Source organism: Elephantulus edwardii, unplaced genomic scaffold (assembly GCF_000299155.1).
Source record: "Elephantulus edwardii isolate Elephantulus edwardi_28Jun2011 unplaced genomic scaffold, EleEdw1.0 scaffold00027, whole genome shotgun sequence".
NCBI classification, from domain to species: Eukaryota; Metazoa; Chordata; class Mammalia; order Macroscelidea; family Macroscelididae; genus Elephantulus; species Elephantulus edwardii.
Window position 1 is genome coordinate 16,913,386 of NW_006399777.1, and position 20,182 is coordinate 16,933,567.

At 51.7% G+C, this 20,182-nt stretch overlaps 1 protein-coding gene across 2 annotated transcripts; it reads left to right on the forward strand.

Moving 5' to 3' along the window:
• Positions 1 to 1,730: 1,730 nt before the first annotated feature.
• AMOTL2 (angiomotin like 2) lies at positions 1,731 to 19,414 on the forward strand. Of its 2 annotated transcripts, none has more exons than XM_006883375.1 (9): positions 1,731 to 2,523; positions 5,601 to 5,874; positions 7,886 to 8,030; positions 8,428 to 8,520; positions 14,136 to 14,431; positions 16,012 to 16,313; positions 17,063 to 17,271; positions 17,564 to 17,743; positions 19,356 to 19,414. In XM_006883375.1, the coding sequence occupies exons 1-9, from the start codon at positions 1,760 to 1,762 to the stop codon at positions 19,412 to 19,414; spliced, it is 2,322 nt and encodes a 773-aa protein (XP_006883437.1). In that variant the 5' UTR covers positions 1,731 to 1,759. The 2 variants fall into 2 exon arrangements, with proteins under 2 accessions (XP_006883437.1, XP_006883438.1); XM_006883376.1 differs by having other exon boundaries at positions 16,018 to 16,313.
• Positions 19,415 to 20,182: the final 768 nt, after the last annotated feature.

Sequence of the window (20,182 nt, forward strand, 5' to 3'; positions counted from 1 at the left end):
TTGCTTTACCCTGAATCCTGGTTTGGAGGTTTGTGTTGGAGGAGATTGTGGAAAGGAGGCTGGGCGCGGTGGCAGCTTGCCAGGGCATGAGCCACTGGGAAGGGACCTCCATGAGCACCTCATCTCCCCGCCCTTGAGACTCGCAGCCCCACATCTCTGCACCCTGGGACCTCTCACTCACCCCTCGTTTCCTCCAGTTGGACATTAACCATTTTATGAAAGGTTCTGAAGGCTTTCCTTCACTTGAGGTTCAGCTGAGGGCTTTTCCAAGTGCCTAGTGTTGGGGCTTGGAAGGGCAAGGTCATTGTAAGATCAAAGGCATCGTGCCCAACCTTTCTTTTTCCTGAAACACTCATGCTGGTAGTGTCTGCACGCACACAGGGACTACGTGGTTAATCTGCTCACCTTGATGGGCTGGACCTTTTCGCCTTAGCTCACATAGTCGTTGTCCTATTGCAGCTTGTCTTTTCATCCCCTCCCTAACAATAGAGATGCCTTTTCTCCTTCCTCTTCAGTGTAAGATGACTCCCCTCTCCAGGGAGCCTCGGGTTCATTAATCAACAGCCCTTGATTAAGTAGAGCCCAGGGTCTACCCTCCAGAAAAATCACAGATTCAGTGGAGAGGGAGAGAGGTGGGTACTTGGGCTCTGGGGGTTATGGCTGGTGAGTTGGCTGTAAGAAAGCTGGAGTGTGTGCTTTGTTCATTCTGGGTAGATCTCCCTGCATCTGAGCTGGTCCACATAGGCTTCCCCTTGACCCACTAGATAGTAGTAGTTTCTGCTTGATGAACGTCAGGGCTGTGTTTCTCTAGATACCCTTTGCTGAGCATTTACAGTGTAATCAAGAGATCAGTGAGAGCTTTGGTGGCTTAATGTTAAGACAAGCTGGGCAATGATTAGGGATGATAGATGGAGAATTGATATCTTTGAGCTGTGGTGCTAGAGAAGAGTATTGAATATACCATGGACTGCTAGGAGAACGATCAGGTTTGTCCTGGAGAAGGTGAAGCCAGGCTGCTTCTTGGAGGCAAGGATTCTGAAGCTCTGTCTGACATACTTTTGGACGGGTTGCAAGGAGGGACCAATCCTTAAAGAGGGACCTCATGCTTGGGAGGGTGGAGGGACAGCGCAAGAGTGGAAGACCCTCGATGAGATGGATTGTGTCAGAGACAATAAGGTTGGCTCAGGATAGAGCAGGGTTTAGGGTTGTTGTACATAGGGTTGTTAAGAGTCACAAGCGACTCAACAGCACATAACAACAACAACAACGTTAAGGAATTGCGCTGCCAACCCCAAGGCACACGGTTCAAATCCACTAGCTGCTCCGTGGAAAAAAAGATGGGAAGTCTCCTCCCTAGCAATTTACTGCCTCTGAAAACCCTCTGGAGAGTCAGTTATGAGTCAGTTCTGTCCATCAACAGCTGTTGTCCCTCCTAATGGTCCACTTTATGAGGCAGGTAGTTTTCTTTTCCATTTCTGAGATGGAGAAATTATAGAACGTGCTTTAATCGGTTGATGGCAGTATTAGTCCTAGAACCCAAGCTTGAATGATACCCTCCTCTCCCATAACACCCCCCAAAACCTTGTCTTTTATTATTATTATTATTATTATTATTATTATTATTATTATTATTATTCTGGAATGGCCCGCCCTCCTGGTCCGCACACAGCCCCACTCATTGTTCTTTCTTTCCCCCCAGGTGCTGTGGGCACGGGTGCTGCTGGCCGTTGTCTAGCCAGGTGTGTATAAACCACGCAGCATGAGGACTCTGGAAGACTCGTCGGGCACCGTCCTGCACCGCCTGATCCAGGAGCAGCTGCGCTATGGCAACCTGACGGAGACACGCACGCTGCTGGCCATTCAGCAGCAGGCCCTGCGGGGTGGGGCCGGCGGCACGGGTGGCCCCCAGACCTCGCTGGAGCTCCCCGCACCCGAGGAGAGCCAAGGGCTGCAGCAGGCCACTCGCCAAGAGCCCCAGGGCCAGGAGCACCAGGGGGGCGAGGCCCACCTGGCCGAGAACACCCTCTACCGGCTGGGCGCGCAGACCAATAAAGGCGAGGAGCTGCCCACCTATGAGGAGGCCAAAGCCCACTCGCAGTACTATGCAGCACAGCAGGTGGGGCCCCGGCCCCACGGCGATCATCATCATCGGGAGCCACGAGGGGCCCCGGGAGGCCCCAGGAGGCAGGACGAGGCCCTGAAGGAGCTGCGCCATGGCCACGTGCGCTCCCTCAGTGAGCGGCTCCTGCAGCTGTCACTGGAGCGCAATGGTGCCCGGGCGCCCAGCCTCATGAGCTCCTCCCACAGCTTCCCGCAGCTGACCAGGAACCAGCAGGGAGCCCCACCCAGGGGCCCCCCTGCTGAAGTGCCGGAGACCCGAGGACCCCCGCCTCAGTACCCACACGCCGCCACCGCCGTACAAGCTCACCAGACGGTTGCTGCTGCGCCGGCCCCAAGGGCATGTTCCTGGGGTCCACCTCCTCGCACCCATGGCAACCCGTACTTCCAGCAAGCAGAAGTCAGGTAACTGCCCTGCCCCCTTTCAGCCCGAGTGTCAGGGCTAGGGAGATCCCTCTAACCTCCCTCCCACCACCCCCAAATCAGCCTGTAGGCTGCCAGACCCACTAGACCCTGTACCTTTTTCCACCGAGCCAAGGTCACATATGAACACGTTAATGGCATTCTTTGCTTTACTTTGGAGAGATAATCATTGTCTGCTTAGCTTGGTATGCATAACATTTAAGTAATTAGGATTCCCCAAAGGACATGAGCTGTAATAGCAGGGCAGGGAGCTGGGAAGCTGGATTTCAGAGAGAACATCTGGAAGAGGAACAGGATGGAGAATCATTGACAGACTGTTTGCAAGTGATTGGGCCTCCCTTGAGGTTTTGAAGAAAATGGTAGGCAGCTTATTTTCTGTGATTATTGCAAGGCATTCCTCCTCGAAGGCAGGAAGGACTGTCCTTATTCTCTACCGTTTCCTTTAATTCTTTTTCCATATCCCATACGTGGAAGCTCTGGTGGCTTAGTGGCTGGGCTGCCAACCCAAAGGTGTGCAGTTTGAATCCCCCAGCTGCTCTGCGGGAGAAAGATGGGCAGTCTCCTCCCCTTCGGATTTACAACCTCTGAAAACCCACTGGAGGGTCAGCTATGAGTCGATTTTGACTTGACAGCACACACAACAATGTGCCTGGAGGCTGGTATGAGAGAGGCATCTGGGTGTGAGTGAGCCTGCCTTCTTCTGTGAAGGCTGCTGGACTGTGGAAGGGCCTAAGAGCTTGATTCTGGATGTGGAGGGAAGTCACTGAAGAAGGTGGCTTGCTCGCCCATTGTGAAGAGGTGATTCCCGTTGCATGCAGAGAAAGGACTGAGAAGGGCACAAATGAAACGAGATCTCAGAGGAGGTGGGGATGCTGAAATGTGGCGGCGGCCAGCTTTCCCGGCTGGCTCACTGAGTTGCCGTATCAGAAGGAGCTGACACAGGGTCCATCCAGGCTGGATCCACAGAGATCCAGGAAACTCCAGACCCTCCTCCTCCGACAGCAGCCCGAGATCACAGTGTGTCCAGGTCTGCTGAGTCGGCGTGCAGTCATCCACTTTCCCACGTCGAGGCCTTTTCCTGCTCCAGATGCGAGTGATGCAATGGTTCTGGAATGGAGGAACCATGGGCTCCCGCCTCACTGCTTTCCTCCAGCCTCCACCCTTATCTCCCTTCTCAAGACTATCGGGAAGGCTTTCGGAAGCTGAGCTGTGCTTTCTTCTTTCGGACCAACCTTACTCCCTGTCAGGAAAAGATAATATCGTGGAAAGGAAGTGGACAGTTTTCAGGAAAACAAAACAAAAAAAAAAGGTGGGGGGAAGAGAACAAGAAGGGAAAGCGAGTGAAAAGGGGGCGGAACCCTACTATTCTTTCTTGAGTTAAATCATCCCCAAAGAATGCCAGCTGTGTCTGCCTGGTCCCAGGCAAGGAGCAACAAGTCTTTGAGACAGCCCCAGAAAGACATGTAGTTTGAAGGGAGAGTGTGGACATTCCAGGAGCACCTCTGTCCAGTTCTCATCAGAGCCTTTAGGTAGTAAGGGGAGTGTGTTGGCTTATCCTCTGCTTTGGGCTGGTCAGATGACGGTTGTTTGTTGACAGCTAAAGGCAGGACCTTTTCTTGCTTCGTGCAAGGGCTCTGGAGGGAAGCCATGGACTGCAGGGATGGGAGGAGAAGGTTAACCATGATGGCTGAAGAGGATGGACTGAGAAGTTGTCAGAAATCTTCGTGGTGGCTCTGGGCCTTGGAAGTTCTTCATGAAGCTGAGGCAGTTTATTATTTTACACTGGGAGACACTAGAAGACCTACTGACATTCCATACTTGTCCTTTGCAAGGACTTCTTCTCTGACACTAGGCCTTAAGGACGATGGTATACCAGTTCTCAAAGCCACCTTGTCCCTTGGACTCAAGTATCCAGAGCAATCCTGCATTTGCGTCACATATGGAGAGCAAACTGAGATTCTCACTAGGAGAGGTGGAAGGTGGGCCGACCATGATTGGAGAGCCTGGTCTCTGCCCAGTAATCTTCCAGTCCGCCACCCTTACAGGTACCACATAGACGAAAAACATCCTTGATTTGCAGAGGATTTTTGAGCCACCTTCAGGGGGCCAAGGTCAGATGATAATGGGTCACCTGTCCAGGGCCAAATGACTTGAGCCAGCGTTTGACTTCATATTTCTTAGACGGTAGATCTCAGTCATACTCCCAACATCTGGCTCACCTTATCCAGAGCCCTCTGACCACTGTATCTGAAGGGGCGTCAGGACTCAGAATACCTACCTCATCAGCTCCATGGACCAGTGTAAGGACTGGAACTGGTGGCTTTGAGCAGACACAGGACCCTGGAAAGACTGTGGGCTCAGAAATGACTGGCATGGCACCCCCCAAACCCCAAAAGAACATGCTCTTCAGTCCTGCTGTTGAGTACAATCGAATCAGGACCCAAAGCTAACCCTTCAGGGCTGGGGTGTTTCAGAGGCTGTAAATCTTGTAGGAGGAGATTGTCCATCTTTCTCCCGCAGAGCAGTTGGTGGACTTGAACCACGTACCATTGGGTTGGCAGTGCAGTTTCTTAACACCAAGCCACCAGGCCCCTCCTGTTCACTGTGCGAGTTTTTTTTTTTTTATTGCATCATTTTTACATGTACCGTCAAATCAGATCTGACTGGTACAGGAGGACATTGCCTCCTCCTTCTCCAGCAGAGCATCTGGTGGATCTGAACCGCGTACCTCTGGTATTGCAGTGCAGCGTCTTGCCACTAGGCCACCAGAGCTCCCTGCGAGTGATTTTTTTTAAGGGTGCTTTTTCGCAGCACTGGTTGCTTCGGAAGGTCGCAACGACTCAGGCGGGTCCCCAGGCGTCATGACATTTCTTCCCTCCATCCTTCTTACTCCTCTGGTCCTTGCTGATCTTGCGGAGATCCCATTTGGAAAACCCTTCCCACTCTCCCGAGCACTGTGAGGAACCCTGTCCCCCAGCCTGCTGACGTGGGGGTCAGTTTGGAGTAGAAGCTGCCGGCATCCGTACAGCCCCTGAGCCCAAGTCTCTTCTGTTCTCCAGGATCCTGCAGGCTCAGGTGCCCCCTGTCTTCCTCCAGCATCAGCAGTACCAGTATGTGCAACAGTCCCAAGAGCACCCCCAACACCCGGCCACCCTTGGCCACGGACCCCTGAGCTCCCACAGTCCACCTGCAGTGGAAGGGCCAGCGAGTGGTCACATGTCCTCGGCCCAGGTGGAAGCCGTGATGAGGGAGAATGCCAGGCTCCAGAGAGACAACGAGAGGCTGCAAAGGGAGCTGGGGAGCTCGGTGGAGAAAGCCGGCCGCATTGAGAAGGTGAGCCTGCCGCTAAGGCCACAGAGGGGCTGCCTGGGGAGTGGACAACCCGAAGAGGGGTCACCTGGGGAGTGACAGCCAAAGAGGGGCCACCTGTGGAGTGGACAGCACAAAGAGGGTTTACCTGGGGAGTAGACAGTCCAAAGAGGGGCTACTTGGGGAGTGGACAGCATGAAGAGGGTTTACCTGGGGAGTGACAGCTGAAGAGGGGTCACCTGGGGAGTGGACAGTCTGCAGAGGGGCCACCTGGGGAGTGGACAGTCTGCAGAGGGGCCACCTGGGGAGTGGACAGTCTGCAGAGGGGCCACCTGGGGAGTGGACAGTCCGCAGAGGGGTCACCTGGGGAGTGGACAGCCTGAAGAGGGATCACCTGGGGAGTGGACAGTCCAAAGAGGGGCGGCCTGGGGAGTGGACAGCCCGAAGAGGGGCTGCCTGGGGAGTAGACAATCCAAAGAGGGGCTACCTGGGAGTGGACAGTCCACAGAGGAGCTGCCTGGGGAGTGGACAGCCCGAAGGTGGATAGCAGAGCCTGCAAACTAGTGTCTGGCTGGACGTTTGCACCTCCTGTCCCCCCATCCTCTGCCCGTGTCCCCTCCCTCATTGGCTCCAGACAGCTGAGGAGTAACCGCGAGGCCAGGACCATGAGCAGGGGCTGGTCAGCGGTGGTAGTTAGAAAGCACCCATTCACCAGCTTCCTGCACGCTTGTATCCTAGCCCTGCACACACCGCCTCCCGTGGACACCTCCCACAGAGAGCCCTTTGTGTCTGCCACACAACAGCTAGTCTGTTCCAGCACAGCCCTGGTCACAGAGGAAGCCCCTTCTCTTGGAGGGGAGGGGGGAAGTGACTTGTTGGAATTGCAGAGCCAGCTCACAGCACGTGTGGGGCCTGCTGGCAGCCAAGTGGGAGGGGCAATGGCAAAGGGTGGAGGAAGCTGGCTGGGCCTGGTGACTCCTTTACTGAAGATTTACCAGCTCTGTGTTAAAGTTTAACTTGAGCAGAAAACTTCTGGCTTCCTGAGAACCAGTCCTACCTGCGCCGCATCAGTTCTGACACAAACCACCCCTCCAGCGGGGACTTTGTTTTTGGGTGTCACCAAGTTGGAACCAACCCCATATCCTGACCCTTCAGTAGGTTTTCAGAGGCTATCTTGGAGAGGATTAAACCAAGCTACTCCTTGGAGGCAAGGATTCTGGGGCTTCGTCTGACATACTTTGGACATGTTGCCAGGAGGGACGGGTCCTTGGAGAGGGACATCATGCCTGGGAGGGTGGAGGGACAGCGCAGGAGGGGAAGACCCTCTATGAGATGGTTTGATTCGGTGACTGGGGTAATCGGGGTGGGAGTGTCAGAGACAATGCGGTTGGCGCAGGACAGAGCAGGGTTTAGGGCTGTTGTGCATAGGGTCGCTATGAGTCGAAAACGACTCGACGGTACATAACAACAACAACATAAGTCACACGGCAGGAGATTACCCATCATTTTCCCAAGGAGCAGCTTGGGGCTTCGAAGTGAATACCATTGCCTCGGCAGCTCTATCCAATGAGGGAGACAACCCGTCTTTCTCCCGCGGAGCAGATTTGAACCGTTGAGCTTTCGTGTTAGCCCCCCGGTGCGTAATGCCTCTGGAGTGCTTAGTATCCGAAGTGGATCAGACCTTCCAGAGAAGGCCAGAGTCTTTGTGCCCATTCTTGAACCAGTGGTAATCTGATTTCTTAGCAAAAGCTTGAGAAAAGTAGTAAAATGCTTCTTTCAGGCCTTGCATTCAGCATTTGGTACCTAGAGCATTCGATGGGATCCTTTCCTGCTGGTCTGGTTTGATTCAGGGAGTTATAAATGTCTGGCCAACCACCTATAAACACCAGAATTTTTGCTCCAGCTTTTTGCACTCCCGTCTCTCCCTGTTTCTGATGGAGAATAGCAGATCAGCCTGGGACTGTAGGGAAGGCCTTGGTTGCTACATCTGCCCTGGGGGAAGCTCTCCTTCAACTCTGCTGTCTGCTTCTTGTAGCTGGAAAATGAAATCCAGAGGCTTTCTGAGGCCCACAACAGCCTGACGAGAGCGTCTGCCAAGCGCGAGGCTCTGGAGAAGACCATGCGGAACAAGATGGACAGTGAGATGAGGCGGCTGCAGGACTTCAACCGGGATCTTAGAGGTGAGAGCACAAATCCAAGGGCAGCACGAGTGTCTGCAGGGCGCTCTGGCGCTCTGCGCCCAGAGAAGATTCAGAATCTCTGCTCTCACCTGGGGCCTGGATAGCTCACTCGGTAGAGCACCAGACTTTTAATCTGAAGGCTCAGGGTTCAAATCCTTGTTCAGAATCTCTGACCTCTGCAAAAATAAGTGCAAATTGACTCAAAGGGAATCAGTCTGAGATTCCTTGTGTTCTGGACCCCTGGATGGTCAGGACTTACCCTCCTCACTGGCCCTTAGCTGAATCCCAGTGCTGCCCTCTCAGTCCAGTTCTGCCTTGGAGCCTCACAACGACCCCTGAGAACAGGCAGGCAGGTAGCATCCCTTATGCTAAAACATCTTCCCTTCCTTGAAAACAGAGCGATTGGAATCTGCAAACCGCCGGCTGGCGAGCAAGACACAGGAGGCCCACTCGGGCAGTCAGGATATGGTGGCCAAGCTGCTGGCTCAGAGTAAGTGCAAGATGCGGGCAGGAGTTTGTAGGTGTGTGGGTGGGGACACCACAGCCAAGTCCCTTCTCCTCGCAAAGCTGTGCACAAGATAATGAACGCGACATTGGACTGGGCTGAGAGCAGTAAGGTTTGTGACTCTGTTGATTGGGGGTCAGTTGATGGGATGAACTGTGTGGAACATCCTTGTGACTGGTTGGAATCTCAGTGTAACTGAGAAGCAGAGGTTCCGTCGGCAAGGTCAGGGTTATGCTTGGAGGTTGGTGGGGTGACAGGAAGATGAGTCTGAAGTATCCCAGGTAACAGAAAGATGGGGGTCCCCCAGCGGCAGTGTGAGAAGCTAGAGAGTAAGGGGACTGGGGCCGTAACAAAGTAACCAAGAAGTAAGGCCGGTGTTGTTGGACACCCATATTGTGCGGTGCCTTGAGTCAAGTACAACCCAGAGCGATCCTATGAACAACAGATCTGAAACCCTGTCCTGTCCTGTGATCTTACACTTCCTGACGCGCTAGAGCCCATTGCAGCATTGGGTCAGTCCGCCTGGTTGACGCTCTTCTTCTCTTTCACCGTACCCTCCACCCTTCCCAGCATCATGTCCCTCTCCAAGGAATAGCCTTTTCTAGCATCTCTCTTGATCTTGTTAGAGTCCCATTGATATTTCCAGGGCTTCATCAAGAAACTACCTGAGGAAGTGGCTCCTATGGTGTCTCCCTGAAGGGCTAGTTGGAGAGGTGGATGAATTTAGACACCAGACATCTGTTCCTTTAGCAGAATTGTGCTGTGAGCTCCTAGCATGTAGGGAGCCAAGGGTGGGAGCAGGTCCAGAAAGCTCCCGTAACAGAGGTCAAGGGAGAAGGGACAAGTTTGAGAAAGGGGTGGGGCTCTTCAAACACAAGTTCCAGGGTGCCATTGGTTGGGCTGCTCCCAGGCTCGAGAGGGAGGCCCTGGTAAGGCATGGTCAGAACGGAGAAGAGACTAGAAGAGGCGAAGGGGGAACTGAAAGGCTTGCTTAGAACCAGGCTGAGGGGAGCCGCGGGGAGCAGGAGAATCCGAAGAAACACAGGACCGGTTCTTAGCACAACCCTGTGCGATTTACAGCCTCTGAAAACCCTCTGTGGGGTCAGCTGTGAGTTGGTTCTGACTCAACTGTACACAACAACAGCAACACAGACTAGTTGGCTTGGGCCAGGTGGCTTTGAGGAAAGCGGGGGTGAACAAAGCCTGCCGTCGGGGGCCTCTGGATTGTGTTGGGGTGTCCAGAATGAGAACAGCAGCGCTGGCCTCCAGACTGACAGGCTGGAGATTGTAATCCCCCCATTTCAGCCTCAGAAACAGTGTGGGGGACCCAGGCGCCCACCAGGAACTTCACTGGCCTGAGGGTCTTCAGGAAAGTGTGCTCCTGGCAGGACGGACTTGTGGGGCCTGGTTCTGGGAGGAAAGGGAAGCTTGGGGCTCGTTTCTGGGAGGCTGCCCAGTGGAGAGGGGGAGGCCTGGAGGCGTTTCCGTTCCCCTGGGGAGAGCACCAGGCTGTTCTTGGCTCCTGGCTGGAGCCATTAATCTCGCAGCCGCGGGTGACCTGGATGCTTGGCATTCCAGAGCCCTGGCTGTTCCTTTCCCTGCCCTCCTCCCTCTGCAGCTGCCTGGTGCCCTTCGGCCTCTGGCTTTGGGAGGACAGAAAACCAGTACAAAGGGACAGCACGGTGGAGGGGGGGGGGCTTGCTTTCTAAAGGCAAAAGGTCCTGAAAGCCAGCCAGCGTGGCCCCACGTCCATCCACCTCTCTGTCCACCTTCGCCCCATTTTCCTAGCCTCTCCACTTCCTCTCCCACTCCAGCCGTGGGAGGACATTAAAGTTTTTTGTTTCTTGCTGAAAGGCTTTCCTTCTAAGATGCACAGGTCTATGCTCTTAATAGGATCCTGGTGGCTGGGGATGACCCAGAACGTCCCAGCCCCAGCCAAGGCCTCCAAGGACCCTCTAAAGGAAGCAGGAAGCTGCTGAATGCTGGATGCTGGGGCCCACCATGGACTGAGGAAACACAGCGGCCTCTCTGTGTCCTGAGAAGCTGCCAGAGAAATCTAGAGAGGACTCCATTGATTCTCTTATTTCCCCCCACCCCACCGCGGGTCATTGAGGGTTGGTACCAGCACCAGTGTGACCATTGTCCCAAAAACCTTCTTGGGAAGCTATGCAGACCCCAGCACTTCCCCTCTGGGCCCTTCTGGGACGCTCTGCCCTCTCCGGGGACCTGCCCTGAATGCTTTTTCTCATTCTCCTCTACCTCTGTCTGGTGGGCACATTTCTTCTCCCTGAGCCTGAGGGCCTCCAGCTGTGACAGGGGACAGCCATTACTCCTGTTCTATCTGCCTGCCTTAAACGGGATTGAAACACAGGCTGTGAACAGACCTTGTAAACTGTTGTTAGGTGTCATCAGGTCAACTAGGTCATAGCAACCCCTTGAATAACACATCTGAACCTTCTTTTCCTACACCATCACCTCTCTTGAGCTCATTCTAACAGTCTTCGTGTCAGTCCATCTTGTCAAGCGGCTTCCTTTCTTGCTCTGACCCTTAACCTTTCCCGGCTTGCTGTCTTTTTCCAAGGACTAACTCCTCCTTGATAGCGTGTCCGAAGTTTTTGCGATGAAGTCTCACCATCCTTGCCTCTAAAGAGCACCCTGGCTGCACATTTCTCCAAGACTTGTTCGTTTGTCAGCCCAAGGAGCGTTTACTCCGTAAACGGTTGGGGTCTGTGAACCAATACAAGAGTCATGGTCATTATCTCTGAGTCCAGTTCCATTTCAGTATTATTGGGGGGGAAATATTATCGGGCATTGCACCTTTCTCCTCCATGCCAAGGAATGAAGCCAACCTAATCCACAGTGACCTAGGATGCCTGAGTTCTCCTGTCCCTGGGCCCTGAGTGAGTTCTCCCTTTTGCATCCCAGAGCCCCAAGCCTTCTATTCCAGAACCTAGGATAGGTGTGATAATTCATGTTGTCAACCCCAGCTCCAGACCCGTCCTGCTGCACCATACCATATAGAGTTGTTGTTGTTGTTGTTGTTGTTGTTATCTATGTGTTGTCCAGCTAGAACTGATACATAGCTGACCCTCCAAGAGGGATTTTAGAGGCAATAAATTGCGTGGGAGATTAACTATCTTTCTCCTGCAAAGCAGGTGGTAGATTTGAACCATGTGCCTTCAGGTTGACAGTGCAGTTCCTTACCACTTAGCCCACAGAGCTCCTTTGTAGAATCGTTATGAATGTGAGATGTAGGGAGCTCTGGTGGCCTAATGGCAAGACGCTGCTCTGCAATCCCAGAAGTACGCGGTTCAAATCCACCAGATGCTCTGCTGGAGAAGGAGGGGGCAGTCTCCTCCTGTACCAGTCAGATCTGATTTGACGGTACATGTAAAAATAATATAATAAAAATTTAAAAAATAAAAAGAATGTGAGAAGTGTAGTTGTAAATTGCGTAAATGTAATGTGTCTTGGATTATATGAATACCAACAATTTAGATTATGAGACTACTAAAAAAAAGTGTTTTGTAAAATCTTCCAATGTTGAACTTTGAACATTGTTAGTAATCAGTTGGACCCCTTATTTTGACATTTTCTGCTTTACTACTTCATTCTCAAAATCTTTGGACATTGAACGTTAGTAGTTACGACACTGTTAGTAGTCAATTACTCATCTTTTTTGGCATTCTCAAGGCCTTGGAGAGGGACATCATGCTTAGAAGGGTGGAGGGACAGCATAAGTAAGGAAGACCTAGGATGAGATGGAGTGACTCAGTGACTGGAGAAATGGGATTAGGTCTGTCGGAGATGAGATTGGCTCAGGATAGAGCAGGGTTCAGAGCTCATGTACATAGGGTTGCTATGAGTTGTAGGTGACTCTGACCCACAACAACTGCATTCTCAAAAGTTCTTATTCACAAGTGATTAATCACCGTAATATAGCTGAAATAACAGAGACCGACAAAATCACCAACAAAAATAGGACTTACACACACAGACACACATGTGATTTGAAGTGTCATTGGGGAATAATGACAGTTCTGAGCAGAGCGCATTACCCAAGGAATCACCGCTATTGAACTAGTTACAACCCTTGGTGACCTTCCAATGCATTTCTCAAGCCATAATCTTTATGAGAGGAGACTGCCCACTTTTCTCCTTCCAAGCCAAGTGCGTTAAAGGTTCAAAGTATAAACTAGCATAGAGTTTTCATCTTGAAAGTATTTTGATATACGTAAGATGGGCTTACAAAATATATATGTGTGTGTGTGTGTGTACATACTCTTGTTAAAACTACATGACTGACTTTACAAAAAACAATACATTTCTGTGGAAACACTGCACAAAAATCTTAGAGATTGTCCTATTAGCAATGCAACACGCTAACTATACCACTGGACATCCTCCTATATGGTGGGTCATTTGGTGCCACCTGGTACAGTCTGCGTGCCTCTGATGACACGGCTGTTTCCTTTCGACTGGCAGGTTTTTATTTCTTTTATCAGCATCTGCCTAGCTGTCCCCTGGGCCGTGGACAAAACTGGAGTACTTAATAGAGCAGGCTGGGACCTGCAGAATGAGCTTTGGGGTGCACTCTAGGAGATTTTTTGGGTGTGGGAACCCACCTTGGCATCACCCCTAACATCTTGGTTCTGCATCGTTGTGCAAATATACCACAGCTTCTCTATCCATTCGTTTGTTGATGGGCACTTAGGTTGTTTCCAACTCCTTGCTATTGTGAACAAAGCCGCGATAAACATGGGCGTGCATATATCTGCTTGGATGGCAGTTATGGTCTCTTTGGAATATATTCCCAGTAGTGGAATTGCTGGTTCAAATGATATCTCTATTTGCAACTTTTTAAGAAAGCGCCATACAGCCTTCCACAGTGGTTGCACCTGGTTCTGTCTCTTTAAGGTGGGGGGCCACGAGTCCTTTGAAAGACTATTGTTGGGAGGATTTAATAGAATCAAGATATGTTTGGCTTGTAGCTCAACAAAATGGCCATTTTCTTTCTCTTCATTTCCTCTCGTTCGAACTCTGTTACCTCTGATCTTGGGCTCCACTTTTCCATCCCTCCCTGGGCAGCACAGTGCCTTCCTGGACAGTCTATTGCCATCAGGGTCTTAAAGTAGATTAAGAATGTATTTCAACAACAACTTTCTGACTTCAAATCATGCACTATCCCTAATTTTATTCAAGCATTGCTTCTTTATTTGTGTATAGGTCCTGCATGAGTGCAATTAAAGGATCTGGAATTTTCAATTCTTAAAAAAAAAAAATAATAATTTCAGTAATGGTGTAGCTTGGCAGAAGTCGGTGCCAGGTCTGTGCCCCAGAAGAGAGCCAATGAAGCCCCATTAGTATAGCACGGACTGTGGAGACAGACTGAATTAACGTGTGATTTCATGCCAGCCTCAGCTTGCTCATCTGTAAAATGGGGTAGTTCATGGCATCGAGTCCCTGAGGTTGTTGAGAAGGTGAGAGGCACTCGTGCAGCTGCGCAGTCCACACATGCAGGCACTCAGTGGGGCCAGCCCGCGTGGTCGCTGTCACTCTCAGTGCCTGGAGGATGACAGAGCTGCGCCTTCTCCCCGCAGGCTATGAGCAGCAGCAGGAGCAGGAGAAGCTGGAGCGGGAGATAGCGCTGCTGCGCGGGGCTATCGAGGACCAGCGGCGGCGCGCCGAGCTGCTGGAGCAGGCGCTGAGTAACGCCCAGGGCCGGGCGGCGCGCGCCGAGGAGGAGCTGCGCAAGAAGCAGGCGTACGTGGAGAAGGTGGAGAGGCTGCAGCAGGCGCTGGGGCAGCTGCAGGCCGCCTGCGAGAAGCGCGAGCAGCTGGAGCTGCGCCTGCGCACGCGCCTGGAGCAGGAACTCAAGGCCCTGCGTGCGCAGCAGGTGAGCAGGGACGTGGGAGGTTCCTCCCGCACTTGGCCGCCCTGCGCACTTGACGCATGGCTCCTCTCGCTCTCCATTCTCAGCAGTTTGTTATAGATTGTCCAGCCAGAATACATCTTAGTTGACCCCCCAGGGGGTTTTCAGAGTCAGTGAATCGCGCTGGAGCAAATTGCCCATCTTTTCTTGTGGAGCAGTTGTTAGATTCCAACTGCAAACCTTTGCCATGGCAGGACAATTCCTTACCACTAAGCCACCAGAGCGCCCTTTAAGTTAGTAAACGGTCTAGCACAAACTGTCTGAACCACTTAGGTACCTTTTTTTTTAAAAAAAAATTAATTTTCCTTTTTAATTTGTTGTACCGTTGAATTGGATCCGACTGGCACAGGAGTTTACCCCTCCTTCTCCAGCGGAGCATCTGGTGGATTCAAACCGCACACTTTCGGGATTGCAGTGCAGCTGCTTGCCACTAGGCCACCAGAGCTCCCTGTGGGGCCTTCGTTAATGACACTAGAATCCTAGATAGTGAGGATGGTGCAGGATAGGATGGGGTTCAGATCTGTTGAATGTACTCAACTTGAGAGCACAGAATAATCACCTTAACCTTCAGAAAAGTCCCTGGCAGTACAGTTCCTTGCCACTAAGCCCGCAGAGCTTCTTGAAGGACGTGTGCCTCCCCTTCCTGGAATCGAACCCCAGTCTCCCCCGGGAAAGGAAGCGCTACTCGCTGCTGTAATAAGGAGGAATTCCTAGTAGAGACTTTGCCATTTGGCTTGTATAGTTCTTCAGGGAACTCAACACTGGAGCTTCTGCCCACAGGCAGAAGAAGCAGAGAAGTGGATTCCTGGTATCTAGAGAAAAAATAACACACAGAGTCAGAAACCTGATGCTAGGTTGAAAAGCAATAAAATCTTGATCTGTAAGGCTTGGCAGCTTTTACATGCCACCCCAAAAGCAAGTGAGAAGATGGTCAGCCCTGAGGCTCTATCCTCATTCGGGACTTCTGTGTAAACAGCTTTTTTGCTGTTTGCAGAGCGGATAGATTTCTTTTGATTCCCTTCCTACACAGATAGGATGATCGATCAGTCTCCTGACTTGCCTGGGGTGTTCCTAGCTTAGAGGATAACTATAAGGTCACCTACGCAAAGGCCCTTAGGTGGTGCAAATGGTTTGTGCTTAACTCCCACCCTAGACGTTAGAGGTTCAAACCCACTCAGTGATATGACAGGAGGATGGCCTGGCCAGCTGATTCTGTAAGGATTATAGCCAAACAAACCCCATGAAACAGTTCTTCTCTCTAACAAATGGAAGTTGACACTGACTTCATGACAGTGATTGGACTTGGCATTTTTATTTTCTTAACTGTACAAGCCAACATGATTGCTCCTATACTCTTGGCTACAGGATTCAGGATAAGGTGTAGGAACTCCCTAACATCCCCTTTATCTCTGGGTGCAGACAGGCCGAGAGAGGGGACAAGAGGTGTGTGTGAATGGGGCTGTGTGTAAGTTAGAGTCCTTGAATGTGGATGAGGACCAGGGGCTCAGCCTCTATCCTTGACTACTGTGCTTCTTTTTCTGCAGAGACAGGCGGGCACCCTCAGTGGTGGCAGCGGCGGGTCCCCAGAGCTCAGTGCACTGAGACTGTCGGAGCAGCTGAGGGAGAAGGAGGAGCAGATCCTGGCCCTGGAGGCCGACATGACCAAGTGGGAACAGAAGTTCCTGGAGGAACGGGCCATGAGGCAGTTTGCCATGGACGCAGCCGCCACGGCTGCTGCCCAGCGCGACACCACCCTCATCCGACACTCCCCACAGCCCTCACCCAGCAGCAGCTTCAATGAGGGCCTGCTTGCGGGAGGCCACCGACAACAGGAGATGGAGAGCAGGTTAGAGATTGCAAGCCAGGCTGGGGCTCCCGAGGTGGGGAGGAGAGCGTGACAGTCCTGTTCCGGTGCTCGAACCCTGATGAACAGATTCCTTGCCCTAACCGTTCAGCATTCCCTCTTGCCTCTGAGCAGACCGGTGTTTTTCACTCCAGTATATCCCAGCTCTCTCCTCTAACAACTGAGCTCCTGGTTGGCCCAGGAAACTGGCTGTGAAGATGTTGGTATTTGAGACTCAGCCCCTAGCTCCCAGCCTCTTCCCTATGTTTGTAAATTAGTAAGACTTTGCAGTTAAGTCTCCACTGTGTGGTGTGTGAGAGAAAAAGTGGGTTAAACAACTGGCTTGATGGTAGTATTTTCTGGGGGGGGGGGAGAGGTCTCAGTCTGGAATCTTCCTGATTCCAGAGGCCACATCCTGAGCCTTCTGGATAATCAGGCTTCTTGGGGCATTGCCCTCCAGGACCAGGGTTCTGCCCGTGTTGTTGTCACATGAGTTAAGAGCCCACCCCTTGCCTTTGCTGGTCCCAGTGTCCCGTGGACAGTGTTCTCTAGAGCCTGAGCTCTAGGAGCAAGCAGCGGCCAGAGTTGGGATGACATTTCTGAAGGCCTCCCCCCGCCTTGATGCAGGAGCAAGAGAGTCCAGCCTGGATGTTGGGGGGTGGGGCAGTCCCTGTACCTCTCTTTGAGGAAAGTGGATGTTGCCGGTGCTTCACGTGGCTGCTGGTGTCTAAAGATGATGTTTCACCCTCCAGGTTAAAGGTGCTTCATGCCCAGATCCTGGAGAAGGATGCTGTGATCAAGGTTCTCCAGCAACGCTCCAGGAAGGACCCCGGCAAGGCCCCCCAGGGCTCCCTGCGGCCTGCTAAGTCTGTACCATCCATCTTCGCGGCTGCGGTGGGAACCCAGAACTGGCAAGGGGTATCCTCGAGTGAGCGGCAGGCAGATGCCCGCTCGGCTGCCTGTAAGAGGGGGCTGATGGGCACCGCATCAGAGGGGGACTGTTCCTTCCAGGCCTGACCCCAAGTAGCTGAGCCTTTCTTCCCAAAGCTGAGACTCACCGGACAGAACAGGGCTTCCCGATCCCTCTTACAGGCAAACCCCTTATACTCAGTCTTCAGTGACGCTTCCAGGCCACTGTGAGGTCCCATCCTCATAACTTTTACCACCCAGGAGCTTCCCAAGTTCTTCCTGTGGGCTGGTTTTTCATCAGAATCAACTTTGTGAGATCAGTAACCATGAGCTTGCATTTCCAGCAGACAGGACGCCTGCCGAGGGGCCAGTGGCCACAGCCACGCTCCCTGCCCATGCCAAACATGGAAGCAAGGACGGGAGCACACAGACCGACAGCCCATCGGACAACACCTCTGCCTGCCTGGCTCAGGAGCCCGACAGCTTGTCGGGGTGCAGCAGCGGCCAGAGGACACCCTCACTGGGTGAGTGACCAACCCTAGATTCTATGCAGAGCAGGGCTGAGAGACGGTGGGTTCACTAACTGAGACACCAAGGTCCTTTCTTCCCAGAAGCCTCTCCTCACATCCTCACACACTGTAGAGAGCTCTGTATAACCGAGGGATGTGTAAAGGACCTGTCCACCTCCGTACACAGACACAGGGAGTCCTGGTTGCCTAGTGGGAAGGAGCAGAGTGTCCCCCCGAAGGCACGCGGTGTGAATCCACCAGCTGCTCCTTTAGAGACAGGTGATCTCCTCCAGTGTGATTTACCGCCTCTGAGAAAACCCACTGGAGGGTCAGCTATAGGTTGGTTCCAACTCGATGCCACATAACAACAGCAATAGACAGTGCAACCACTGTGGAAGGTGGTGTGGTGCTCTCTCAAAAAGTTGCAAATAGAGATACCATTTGACCCAGCAATTTCACTACTGGGAATATACCCCAAAGAGACCATAACCACCACCCAAGCAGATATATGCACACCCATGTTTATTGCAGTTTTGTTCACAATAGCAAGGAGTTGGAAACAACCTAAGTGCCCATCAACAAGCGAATGGCTAGAGAAGCTGTGGTATAGTCACACAATGGAATACTACACTGCCTTGAAAAATAAGGAACTCATGCAATATTACTCAAAATGGGTGATCCTGGAGGATATTATGCTGAGTGAAATATCTCAGTCACAAAAGGACAAATAGTGCATTGAAACAGATGAGGGAGAAAACTGTTTAAAAGGGTTATGTGATTATTTATTTTTTCATGACGGGAGTCCAGAGTGAAGGCTGCATAGTGGAGTGGGGCTGAGGGGAGGGATTGTAAAACAATGAAAAAATTTTTCTTTTACTTTTCCAAGAGGGGCATGTACTAAGGGGAAGGATTGGGAGGGGAGAAAAGTGCAACAATGAATGAATGGAAATCCAAAATCTCTGTACATTTTCGTTGAAATTAATAATAAAAAATTTTAAACCCCCCCACAACACAACAATACACATACACAGGCCAGTTGGACACACAAGCAGAGGAATCATAGAGCCCCGGATAAAAGGTGGATCTGAAGTTCAGAAATCACGCTACCAGATGGGAAGCTTTACTTAACATATTTAATTGCCAGTCTAAATAGCACTGATAATGAAACTTGGCTGCTTACCCTGATGGTGCTCTTAAGTTAGAAGACTTTGGTTTCTTTTCTTTTTTTTTTAAATAAAAAGAGTCTGGGAAGGAGAAATTTGAGAATTTTCTTCCCCTTTTCACATTAGCCTTTGCATATTTTCCTGTGCCTCGTGAGCTCAGCAAACCACAGGCATGAAAGGAATTCTCCAGCCTCTCCGCTGGGTCTCTCCACCTCCCTCCCCTTCTCCTGAGCCCGCCAACTGGTTGGAAATTATAAGCAAATGAGTCCTACACGTTAGAGGTTGGTGGTCTAGGCTGTAGGGGAACTGGGTGAAGTGCTTGTTTGTCCAAGGCTTGGGGACCTAGGACAACTGAGAGGTGATAAGTTTCAAGGACCTAAATGGAAAACATGCCCCCGGATGTTTTTTAAAAGCATTCTGGTTAGATTCGTTGGCATAAGTTTGTGTTCTTTTTCTCTCCTCAGACTCTGTAACTACGCCCAGAGTCCAGGACTTGTCTGACATGGTGGAGATACTGATCTGAACGAGGTGGAGCCTCGGGGACTCTGAAGCGTTTCCTGTCCTCCTCAGCATCTGCCACTCAGTGCCAGTCCAGCAGCCCTCCAGACTGCTACTTCCCTCAGCCCTCTGGCCCTTGGAGTTCAGGAAGCGGTGCTCCGGGCAGGGGAACAGCATCCCAGAAGACATTCTCTGCCCCTTGTTCCTTCCCAGCTGTGGAGAATGACGATTTAGCCTTGGTGCGCTGCCTAAGCCTTGCTGCTGGAAGCTCAGAAGGAACTAGGAATCGCTCTCAGTCGCTAGGTGATACAGACACAGGAAGGCAAGAGTCACGTTGCTTTTGACGGCAAAGTCCCATGGATATCAAGTGGGCGAGTTTGGTAATTGAGTCCACCGTGTGGCTAAGTGTGGACTCAGCCCCTCGTTGCCTCTCTTGAGACCACCAAGACTTGGATCTCTGGAGAACTGTTGAAGTGGTTAGTTCCATGGAAGCCACAGCCTCATTCTGTGTGGTTTACTCATTTGGACTGGGAGATGCTGTGCAGTTTGTATATAAATCCTTTTTTTTTTTTTTTTTGAACGGAAGATGGACGAATGCTGAGTCAGATGATGTACCCGTGGGCTATGTTGCCTGGCCCCCACTGCCACAGTGCCTGTCACTTCTGACGGGCCTCCCAGTTATTTCTCCTTCTCAAGTTCTTGGCCTTGGATTTTGACGCTGGTGGATTCCTGAGATATTGACTATCTTTTCTCCATCTTCAACCCTGCATTAAGTTTCTGTGGGATCCCATCA